The sequence below is a fragment of the Argiope bruennichi genome, chromosome 1 (assembly GCF_947563725.1).
Source record: "Argiope bruennichi chromosome 1, qqArgBrue1.1, whole genome shotgun sequence".
NCBI classification, from domain to species: domain Eukaryota; kingdom Metazoa; phylum Arthropoda; class Arachnida; order Araneae; family Araneidae; genus Argiope; species Argiope bruennichi.
In genome coordinates, this window is record NC_079151.1 from 141765126 (window position 1) to 141778276 (window position 13151).

General features: G+C 29.0%; 1 protein-coding gene across 1 annotated transcript in view; it reads right to left on the bottom strand.

Annotated features, from left to right (window-relative positions):
• Nucleotides 1-7490: 7490 nt before the first annotated feature.
• Nucleotides 7491-13151, bottom strand: part of LOC129975409 (glycine receptor subunit alpha-2-like) — a 49103-nt gene continuing 43442 nt past the window's right edge. Inside the window, exons 9-11 of the mRNA XM_056088475.1 lie at nucleotides 12021-12235; nucleotides 9684-9860; nucleotides 7491-7755 (exon numbers count right to left, since the gene is read on the bottom strand). Of these exons, the coding sequence (XP_055944450.1) occupies nucleotides 7504-7755; nucleotides 9684-9860; nucleotides 12021-12235 (644 nt within the window). The 3' untranslated portion in view covers nucleotides 7491-7503. The remainder of the gene's footprint in view (nucleotides 7756-9683; nucleotides 9861-12020; nucleotides 12236-13151) is intronic.

Consider the following 13151-nt stretch of genomic DNA (forward strand, 5'->3'; position numbering starts at 1 on the left):
ATGAAGCATTTTTTATAAAATTCATATGATTTTATTTTAGCGAGATATGTTGCATACATAATTATTTTCTGAATTCATATCTATCCTTCATTTTTCAGCAGGTGTGACTAATTTCATTGCAAGTCATATTTTATAATAATAACGCAGAAATCATGTTCAACGGGTTACACATTCCGTAAATATTTATTTTGCTTTGAATATAGAAGTTGCAAGGTATAATTCTGAGAGAACCATAAAATTACTATGCCTTCTTATCTATTCAGGATATTTGTTTCAAATATATATAAAAAAAATATTTCTATATGGATTTCCTGGTCTCAGCATTTCTTTTATAAAAGATTACATTTGATTTCATCAAAATTTTCATTTAATTTAACTAGCATTTGGCTGGGCTTAGCCAAATATAGACTTTTAATTAAAAATTAATCAATCAATGAATCAAAAAAAAAATATTTTAAAGATATTCAAGTAATCGAAGTAGCGTTAAGAACAGTCTGTTTTGAGACCCATAACTGTCAAATCAGTTTTTTGCATGCATTAAAGTGAATTCATCCACATAAATTGCATCTTTTTAATGTATATTTTTGTAACATTAAAATGATCTCTTATGTAAATACATTTTACTTAAACCAATGTTGTTTGAAAATTGACTTATGCAGAACAATTTAATACGAATGCGAAATTTCCCGACACGAACTTCGAATACCATCTAATAATAACCTCCAAGTTGGATCATGGGAAAAATACATTGACTAATAACGTAACGCCATCTATTGTAACAAAAGAGAAGTTATGTAATCGTTAGAGTATAATTTTGTTTTTATAAACAAAAATGATGGTCGAAGGAAGAAAGCGAGAATCGTGGAAGTAATTTATAAAGTGACCATTCAATAACATCTGAGATCATACTGCTCGGTTAACTTTATTATTACGATGTAAAAATCATGACTTAAATGATATTTTGAAGCATGATCAGTAAATGCTATTACGTGATGTTTTCTTCAAGTATTTTGGAATTTGAAATAGCTCTTGTCGAAGGCAAAAGAAACTTGATACAGCAGCATAGAATTCGACTACGCATCTTGTACGATGATATTTAATGCATGACAAAATAGCATCACAAAAATTGATTTCATTTGATATCAGAACGTATAAATTTATAGAGATAAAAAAGTACCAATCGTTTATAGAAAGGACTGTATATTTGGCAGTAGAAATTAACATGATAAAATGATGGACTAACAATTAGGGTGAAGTTAAGTAAAATCCAAAATAACATTTTGAGAAATACTTTGAAAGCAGGAATACTTTCTGCGTAACAAGAAATTGTATTACACAAGACATTCATTATTAAATAAATTTATACAAATTAAAATAAATCTAAATTAAAATTTCCCATATTAGTCATGAAATATTAATTTTTTAACTTATATATATATATATATATATATATATATATATATATATATATATATATATATCGGGTGTTTCAAAAATGACCGGTATATTTGAAAAATCAATAAAAACTAAACAGATAGCGATAGAAATACACAGTTTATTGCAATATGCTTGGGACAACAGTAAATTTTCAGGCAGACAAACTTGCGAAATTAGTTACAATTTTCCACAACAGATGGCGCTGCAGCCTAAAAAAATTTAAACTACGATATTTTTCAAATATTCACCATGCGCAGCAATAACATAACTTAGTCTCAGAACGAAATGAGCAAAAACCCGGTAAACGCCTCAGGCGGGATGGCTTCACGTGCAGAACAGATGTATTGCTTCAGCTGTTTAATTGTTTCTGGATTGTGGCGGTACACCTGGTCTTCCAAGTGTCCCCACAGAAAGAAGTCACAGGGGTTCATGTCTGGCGAATAGAGAGGCCAATCCACGCCGCTTCCTGTATGTGTGGGATAGTCCAAAGCAATCACACGATCATCGAAATGTTCGTTCATGAAATTAAAGACGTCGGTTTTGCAATGTGGTCCAGCACCATCTTGCATAAATCACGAGGTGTTCGCAGTGTCCTCTAAGGCATTTTGTACCTTTTTCACAACAAACTTGCAATCTGTGAACAGCACACGCTTACAGCAGACAGACGAGTTACAGAATGGCAAACTCACGAGTGGTTGAAGTTAAAGGAGAGCCCGCTTCCAACAGAAGCTATCTCCTGTAGATGGCTGGAAGTTGATGAAAGTTGACTTGGCTTCACATGATTGCCGTGGTCTTTCAATGTTCCTTAGCGTGTGATGGTAGCAGTGGAACTGGCGCTACTCTGCGAAGCAGAGTAGTCCCCTGATGGAGAGTATGGCAAACTCACAGACTGTGTTTTCTTCTATATCTTTCAAATCGCCTGCAGCGCCATCTGTTGTTGTAAATTGTAGCTAATTTCGCAAGTTGTCTGCTTGAAAATTTACTGTTGTCCCAAGCATATTGTAACAGACGGTGTATTTCTATCGTTGCCCGTTTAGTTTTCATTGATTTTTGAAATATACCGATCATTTTCGAAATATATATATATATGGGTAATTTCAGCAAAGCAGTAGACAGCACGACAGTCCCATAATCAATTCTAACATCTGCTTTTCTAAATAAAAGAAGTAGTATAAATTATGAAAATCTTATGTTTATCTTAATTGTTATTTGTTTTGTGTAAGGTCTAGTAACTATTTATTTATACTAATGAATATAAATTTATGTTATCTGCACTGCTATGATTTTATGTTATAAAGGAGTGTGTATAAGGAAATTCATAACTGTTTTTAAAAAATTGAATTTTGATACTACTTTATGTCGGAAACAATAATGCACAGTATAATGGACAATGAATAATAACCGATTTAAATTTGGACAACATATTATATTTATTTAGAGGCTATTCTTAATAATGAGAATGAAATCTATCAAATACTAGTAATTGCATCACAAACCTATGAGTGTACATCATTGTCTTGAAAATATTGATTTAAGTGTCCTTCGGAAACTTTCTTAAATAAGAAAGTTATTTCTTTTTCCATAGTTTTTCTAGAGAAGTTAGATGAGTGCCAGATGTTTATAGAGTTTTGAATGTATCCTACTGAAGTAATTAAGAATTGTACGAGGAATTTTCTCATATGCTTCAGTTGCATAAATTAAAAAAAAGGTTAATTTTATGAGGAAGGTAATCATTTATTAATCGATTTATTCTGCTCATTTGTTGACATAAATGTACTGAGATTTTAAAAAATGTCCTAAAAATCATTTAAAATAAAGGTTTTTTTTCATAAGATGTTTGACAATTACTATAATGTTTTCTATTTTTCCCCATGAGTAATTTTCCTGATGTCTATTCAATCAGTTATATTCAGTTATATGTAAAATAAAATTATAAAATTCATATCTTCTTCAATCGGTAGATTGCATTAAACAACAAAATTCTTTTTTAATGTTAAATGATGCTATATTTTGATTTGCTTCATCAAACCTTCTATGCTAATACATTACTATATAATGTCATAAAAAAATTAAAGCATTCTTCATATTATCAAAATCCTCCATATGTTTGAAGATCATAAATAACAACACAGGTTCACTTTTGAAAACTATTTATTCCAGAAGAATTGATTACATAACTACAAAACACAATGCTAATTGGCGTTTAATACAATTCTATTGGCAGTGAATGAATCTTTTATGTACGTTTTTAACATATATCTTTAACCAGACAAGGAATTATATTTTTGAATATATGCTGGTTAGAAGAAATTTATATTATTAACAGCAACGTCTAACAACGAATTAACAACGTCTTTAGAGATGTTTCTAGAAGGAAATGTCATGAAAAATTCTGATATTGAGAAAAAGAGAATTGGATGAATCATAAACTTTTGGGAAAACAAAGATATTTATTGAATAAGTATTTCTGTTTTCTATTAGTGACCATTTTTGTGAACAGTTAACTCTTCATTTATAAAAGGTAATTAGAAAAAAAAAGAAGAATTAAAGAAAAAAAGAATGAATGTATTTTTAGCTCGTAGTAGTGATGACTCAACTACCTGGCATTTCCAGAATTAATTACGTATTCATATAGCAACACTGAAATGACATGCAAACGATTTCTCGTCATTCTCTTAACAACTGCATCGATTTTTTATTAGAAAGCTCTGTTTCAAAATTTTGTGTTTTTCAGAAATTTGATATGCATAAATATAAATTCGCAGTACGCAAATTATCAAAATATTATTTGTATCCATAATCAGCAGGTTGGTGGTTCTTATTCTTTTTTAACTTGCCATCGTCGTAAATTAAGATTTGTCCTAAAAAATAAGATAGGAATTTGTCTTCGTTTTCAGAAATTCTTCTGTGGAAAAATCAAAATAGTGATTTCATTTAGTTGAATAATAATATTTACGGTTGTTATAAGAAAGGGAGAAAAGATTTTTCACCTCTTTTCTATAATTTTCTGGGTTCCTTTTTAATAGAATTATTCTTATTTTTTAATGATCAGAATTCTTCTTATTCGACTTTTTGAAATTAGAAGAATAATTTTTCTCATTTATGCCTTAAAAAATTAGTAGAACAATTTCTTATACCGTTTTACTTAAAGCTTTTAACATATGCTAGAGAAAAATTATTTACAAACTTTGTATTCAAAATTAATTAAACAAACAGACTTTCTTAAAATTAAATTTGTAAAAATTAAAAATTTTATTATTTATATATCTATTTTTATTGATGCGTTACTATTCATAACTATGATCTCGATATTATTTATATAATTTAATCACTGAGTCTGTCCTTAGTAATTTTTTTAATAAAATATATGGAGAAGTAAAGCGTTTGCAAACAATTTAAAAATTTCTTTTCGTTTGATAAATCTAACAATAAATAAAATTGAAATTTTATATTTCCTAAAAATACGCATTCTACTTAATTAAAAAAAATGTGTTGATTGGAGCTTTTTCTAATGATAATAATTTCCATGCCATTATTGGAATAAATATTTAATATTCATTTTACTACTTAAATATTCTAAAGGCAGCAAGATAAACTAGGTTTGAAATAAACTATCGAACTGAAGACATTACTATCAAGACATTATTTCAAATTCAAATTGCATGGAACAGATAATAACATATACATAGATAGAGTATAAAATATGACAAAAGCACCAGCATATACGACATTTTGATTTCTGAATGCTTATATTCTACTTACTAGAAAAAAATTACTAATTCTAAATTCTTGGCAAAAAAAATGCAGAATATATTACATTTATGTGTCGGATTATTAAAAACTGAATATCAAGAAAAAAAAATTTTTTTTTACAAAAATCTAAGATACATTTCCTACGAAATCTCTAGCAACTGTCAATCCAAATGTGAGCAAGCATTATTTTGAATAACCATCAAGGAAAATATCATTGATCAATTTTAAAAAAATTTAAGATTTTTTTTAATTTTATAATTTTGCTCTGAATATATAAGAATGAGGAATAGTTGGAACTCCAGATTCTATTGCATTATATTTCGCAAAAATCATTATCTTTTTCGTCTGAATTCCTTGACCAGCTTTTATTCATTTTATGGAATCAAAATTAAAATCCATTTGTATCCAATTTTACTAATACAATTTTGATTATTTAAAATCAAACATATTATTCAAAAAAATCTTAATAAGCTAACACAACTCAAAATAGCTCCAATCAGCAAAAAATGTCTTAATGAATATAAAGAAATGATGTATAAATGAGTCTCTTAATAATCACAGAGAAAATCAGAAATTGACTGCCTTCCAAATTAATCTCCCTCTCTCTTTCCCTTTTTTTATATTGTTTTAATATTCATGAGAGAAAACACTTTCAATTACTGCATATTGCTTAATTTGTTTTAATATTTTATAAAGTATTATTAAGAAAAAGATAATTATATTATTTAAATTACAAAAAAAATCAATATAATAATTGCATAATATTATTTAATATTAAGTGGTGTTATACAATATAACATAGCACTGAGAATATTTTACAATACTGTTTTATGGTGTTCATTATTTTTGCGATATTTGAAATATCAAATAAATAATATAATATATACATATATACAAGTAAATAAAAATAAATAAATAGATATAAAAATAAATCCTATACATAATTTAACTATATAAATAAAAAATATGGCAAAATAAAATAAATAGAATGTATTTTTGGAATGTAAAAACTGAAGGAATTGTAATTTAATAGGTGATTAGAAAACCATCTTTTACCGCTTTACTTGCTTTTGAGCTGATAAGTAATCTCCGAAGACGTATCGAAGAGACTATTACACATAGTTTTTCGTAATTTGATATGCGAATACTTCTCCATCTCCATATTTTTACGTTTTCAACATGGCAATACATACGAGTTTTATATTTTGCTTTAAAAATCAAAGCTATTATCTCGAAAGTTAGGAGAAAATACATTTTATTTATTTCTACACAATTTATTCCGTAGAATTATGATTTTGTTTAACGCTTACTTATAGCATCAATTGATATGATGAAAGTCCTTAGAAAAAGAATAAAAGATTTTTATTTTTGAAATAAACTTCTCATTTTTCTATTTTTTTTTTAATTTTTTTTTTAAATTCAGAAATTTTGTTAACCAAGCTGCTTAAACATTTATTTCCTCATATTATAAATTATATTCCATTCCATTACAAAAAAGGATTCCTTATACCCTATGTTTAATTGATTCTTTCATGAATCTAAATTCTGCTGAATCATAATGAGTTAAAAATTATAAGAACACAAAACAATGTTCAGAAAATAATAAATACTTAATTGATTGTTATCTCAACTGAAGAAAAATTAAAAAGCATCAATCAACATTTTTATTTATATACAAAGATATAGCTTTCGTTTAATATCGAAATTTAACTAAAACATTATTTTTCAAGAAACGACTAATCATAATTTTGATTTAAAATGCTCTCCCTTTTTTGAAAAACTTTTGAACCAAATTAACCGTATACCGTAAAACTATTTTCAACAAAAGTTGTATAATAAATGAATATACAAAAATTCTGGAATAAAAATTAAAGAATTTAATGCAGAACTTCATTTTTAATTAAAATTTACTAGTTTAAATAAAAGTAATTAGCTAATAAAAGGTTTTCACTAAAAATTTTCTTTTTCAAATGAAAATATATTAAACGAAATACGTAATTAATCAGTTATTCAAGCATTCGAAATTACGTGAAAAAAAACATAAATGACAGTGATAAAAATATGAATCACTGTTCAGGACTAATTTTGCAAGCACAGTATAGGGCTGATTTGGCAAGGTTTGAAAAAGGGAGTTCGACAACAAAATAGGATTTTTTGTTCAAATATAAAAGTAAAAATACATTTAGGATACATCTCATATTAAGGACAACCATGCTTGGCGCCACATTATCTTATACAAAGCACCATTTATCTACACATCTACCATGTGAATTTCAAATACACTTTTCACCCCACAGAAATTGGGAGACAAAGCTACGGAGCCCACGAGAACCAGTAGATGAGGTTGAATATGACAAAGGCGCAGGGAAAGAGTATTCTGCAAACTTTGTCTATGGATTTAGCTGTTTGCTCGGTCAACTTGGAGTAGAGATTGCAGCAATCATCGGGAGGTGGGGTCAGATCCTCAACTGGGCGTTCTGTGACTCTGTCGCCGAACTGGCGAATGAGAGGGCCGTTGGTGTACGACGCCGCTACCTTGTGGGTGGCAGATGGTTGTCTTACAACCTAGAAATACAGGCAATAAAAATCATTCTGGAAGAAGATATTCATTGAATTTCAAATATTTTTGATTAACATGTTGACTGCCATGTCACCAATATTCAGATAAGAGTAAAAGTTCTTATACAGTATAGAATTTTATGCGAATAGAATACACCTATGATTAGTTTATATGTCCTTATTTTAACAGATTGTTCACAGTGTGAATCACATGTGATTCATATCTAATATCTAATTAGATATTCTCTTATCTACTACAATTAACAAATAGCAAAGAAGTAAGCATATAGTTAGATATTGGGCCAAATATAGCATATAGTTAGATATACAAATCACAGGCCTGAATCATGGCCGCGTATGTGTTAAATAGTGTATGAATTTCAGTTCTAAGATGCTCTAGACATTGGAGGACAAAAAAGGAGACGAAATTGATATAGAGAATTAAAAAATTGGAATTATAGCGGATAATTCTATTTTATGAGTTTTCTCTTTGCCCTTAACTAGTTAACTACGGAGTTTATTTTTTGAAATCCCCCAAGCCCCCTTTTAAAAGGCAAGCGATGACGCATATAGACGTCAAACTTAAATAGGATTACCACCTAGCATACTGGAAAAGATCAATGCTACACTGGAATAATATGGGCATGTGAGCGCAAAACTTTTAGCCGGAATCGTAATATGGAAGAGAAAATCTAGGAATGGAAAAGCACAGAACGATTGCCAAAATTATGAATGAACCTGGGTGAGTTGAGTTACTTATGAAATATAACGACATCAGGTTAAAAATTTTAACTTTTGCAAATATTTTATAAAACAGTTAAAATACTCCTAAAGGCCGGAATGAATTATTAGATTTCCAAAACTGGATTTGGATTAAAAATAGATTAATAGCAGTTGCATGACGTTTAAACGTGTGTTCTTTTTATAATTCTGTTAAAATTCTATCAAAAGAGATTAAATTCTTACAATGAATTTAATAGCATGCACTTAGAATTTTGGATTTAATTAACATTTAAATCCAGTGTGAAAAATACTATGGTAAGGGGAAAAAATTAATAAGTTAAAATAATTTAATTATGCGCCAAGCAAAATACAAAATATTTTAGGACAAACATTGTGATTTTTTTTTAATGGAGGGAGAAACTTTATCGCTCAGGTGATTAACACGTTAAATGCCACATCGATATTGTTTTTCTTCCCATTTGACCATAATCTCCATCAATGTTCTCGATGTTTATATTCATTTTACTCAAAAAAATTTTACTGTGTTTGATTGAAACCCATTAAAATATTTTGATAAGGAAAATTTAGGCATATTTATTAACTTATTAATAGAATCGTATGATATCGTATTTTATACTGTCAGTCATCGGTTGCTTGTTGTAGTTTGTACTGCAAATTTAAAGTCATTCACAAGTGACTGATGCGGTTGGAACAGGAAGTTCAGCTTCACCACCGAAGTTGAACTGGTGGCGAAATGGAGCTAAACGAGTTAAATCCAGTAATTAAAAATCAATACATTATTTTTATTCAATGAAAATGTTAACACAATTATTAAAAAGAATGATAATGTGAATCGTGCATCTTCATGAGCCAAAAGAACATACTATTTGAAAAGAATTTATTTCCATTGATAGATTCGGCACAAACCTTGACATATATTAACGAATTTTGGCATGAGTGCCACAAAACAAATTTCATTCAGTTGTCTCGTAATGTGTGTGGATTGCAGTATTCACATACACATGAATAGACTGTTCAAACAGCATCTATGTTTTCTCAGGATTCGGGTTTTTTTCCCCAAATATCAGCCACAATTCGAGAGTGAATTGTCTACTTATTCTAGTATTTGCTTTGTTTTTCAGATAGTAAAAACTTTAATGTTTGATTCAAAATATGGATAACTTTCTTAGAAGGAAAAAAAAGAGGGTCACCTGGAATAGTTTGTTGGATGCCGCTATCCGGGAGTTGTTCTGGGCCGCGAGTGCCAGGGCATCGTTCTCTTTGCCCTTGCGAGCGATGAAGTTGACGAAAGGGAACTCGAGTAAGGCACAGAACACGAGCCATGTGCAGGTCTCGATCCATACGTCGACTGCCTTCACGTACGATACCTAAGTACAAATGGTTACAATACTAATTATATTTGAAACGAAGAACAATAAAATGAATTCAATTATTCTAATTGACATTTTGAAACGAAAATGTCAATTAGAGATACAAATTCTACTGAAAGAATTTTTATAATATGACTTTCATAATCATGTTTCCAATGAAAAAGACAAATATTTTGATTCTGCAAGATTTATATCTTAAGATTCCAAAAATATAATTCGTTACACTGTATCTGAAATTCCTGAAACTGAAATTTTAGCCATAGCAAAATGGTCAATTACATTTCAGCTCACCATAAATATGTAATTGTAGAGTCATTTAAATATTGAAAATAAATGCGTAAATAAAAATTTATAAATTTATAAAAAAAGCGTATATTTTGCCTTAAATATTTTTAGCCATAGCAAAATGATCAATTACATTTCAGCACACCATAAATATGCAAGAGCAGAATAATTTAAGTATTGAAAATAACTTTGTAAATAAGAATTTATGAGTTTCTAAAAGGAAAAAAAAACATATAATTTGCCTAAAATATTTTTATTGTCTGTTGTTAACATGCTGAAATTTTTAAGTGAAATAAAATTAAGATAATTGCAGTGCATTAAATGTAGGTTTACGTATGATTTTAATGTGTTTTTAAATACAATGTTTCTATGAACTGTTCTCCCACGTATATGCGTATTGGTGTCAGAACTGATGTTAAAAACATTAAAGATCTGATATCTATATTTCAAATTATATTGGGTTGCTTTGTTAAAATTTTGTACATACATACCCTGTACCGTCAAACAACAAGTAACATAACAAAATAAGCTGAAACGGAACATAGCCTGATACAGCAGAGCAAAATAAATAGGAATAAAATTATTTCGGACATAAAAATTAAACCATAAATGGTAGAAACATAACATTTGATATTTCCAAAATCTAATAAGGCTTGTGGCAAACCACTTAGCATTACAAGATCCCACTTTGAAAATGGAGTTACTGATCATTCAGTGTGGCAAACCACTTAGCTTTACAAAGATTTCACTTCGGAAGAAAAAAATTATTACCATTCTGATATTGGAAAGAATGTGAAAAGCCTCATTTTCTGTCAAATTATGGTTCTTTGAGAATTACTCTGCTACTAAATTCCCAGTCATTTCAACTCGTCCGTAAAGATGAACAGATCTTTCTGTATTTACGGATGATGTTCGTAATTACATGAAAGACGGGCAAATCTTCTGTACTTTCCCAAGAGAGGCGTGATACGTGCTAATGGTTACGGATGAAAGACCCGACTCCTTAATTTTGCATATAATTTAGTTGAAATCTTTGCTCCAGAAGTAACAGCGAGGTACTGTGAGAGATATGCTCTTGTTATCATTCTTTAGAAATTTCAAGTGATCAATTAATCCTTATAGGCATTGTGGTCCTTCGGATGACTTTGCCGATCTTTCCTTTGTGATACCTGTGTTTTGGAAATGCTTTCTATGAATTCGATAATATCATTCTAAAAACATTTTTTTCTTTGCTGGCACAACAAATTTGTCTGGAATTTTGATATGTAGCTAATTGCTTTGTAAAAATAATATTGTATAGATTAAACTCCAAATTTAAAAATACTGTCAATCTATATACTCTTAAAATTTTATTTTAAAAAAGTAACAGATAATAGACGTTTACAATGAATTTACTATCATTACATGATGTTTAACAACGGTTTTAAATAGTAGTTGCACCTATCTTGAATAGTTGTGTAAAACGTGTTTGTAACTTAATTTCGAGCTCAGTGTTACGAATAAACGAAATAAATTATTAGAAAATTAGATGCACAATTGTGCTTTTATAATATATTCGAAATAATATGAAATAAATTTAATTAAAACTTTTTATTCACTCATTTCTTTCAACATTAGAAAAGTATAGTCTGTTTTACATTTTATAGACTTTTTTTACAGATTTCCACAAATCTTCCGAAAGTTTTTTAAACGGTAGAGAAATTCGTATTTCTAAGAAACTTATAAAAATAACTTCTGTAGTTTCCGAATGCATAGACAAAAATTATTAGTTTCCTTAATGAAACGAACCTCTGACTAGGCCTGTAATACTTATAAACAGAATAGAATCGATATTTATTGCTGTTTTTTTCTAATTTATAGACAAATACTCACTCTCGGAATTGACTCTTTGATCCCTCTGGAACTAGTGATAATAGTAAGTATGGTGGTAATGCCCAGAGCAGTCCTGGCGGGAACGGCGTAGACGTCCAACCAGAAGGATAGCCAGGATCCGATGACCAGCAGACTGATAGGCAAATACACTTCCATCAAGTAGTAAGGTATCTCCCTCCGGAATCTCAAGTGAGCCACTAATCCACTGAAGTGACCTGTCGGAAACAAAACTGTTTGATATTAAGAAAGTAAGCAAACGTTTATGAACACTACTATAAGCTACACTGAATGATACCAATGCATCCATGATATCTAATAGTGTATGTTGTTCATGGTAATGTCAACAGAAATTGTTATTGTTTCCAGAGGGAGCGTGATCCAGTACAAAAAGAACAATACAATGCACAATTTTTAAGTTTTTGAAACATTTTTATTTGAAAATATAATTTTTCTTTAGAATTAAAAATATTGAAATAAATCGGGAATTTGAATCTTTGGTAAGTATATTCAGAAGAAATATGTCATAGAATATTCAACAATGTAAAACATTACTATACTACATAATCGAAAATTAATTATGGGTAAAAATATTTATAAGAAGGTACTTATCCTTTGAACATGGGCTGTCTGTTACAATTAAAAATGAAAAATATATTAAATGCATTTTTTTGTGTCATAAATGCAGAAATTTCAAACATGAAAAGATTATAAGTGCCCAATACATTCTCAATTGAAACTTATAATAATGAGTTGAGCTTAAATGATGAGTAGACTAGAGAATGTAGCCAATACCGTGATTATCCATGCTAATATTCTCATTTTATCAGTTATTGTGCAGCACTGACCTTGAACACATATTTAGTGGCCTGAAATTTATTATTTTTATTTTTATTGGCAATTTGACACTTATTGCACTTTCCATTAACTTTTATATTAATATAGTAGTTTGGCTGCTTCTTGCTTAATTAATGTACAGGATTTCTAATCACCTTATAATTGTAATACTGTAAGTGAAAGAAAACAAGTATGGATGGGAGAAAGGGATCTTATCTCCCAATAATCTTAAATTAGATGCAAGAATCATACCCTTGCTTTTGTCTCATAATCTTCATTTTAATAGAGGTTTTTGAA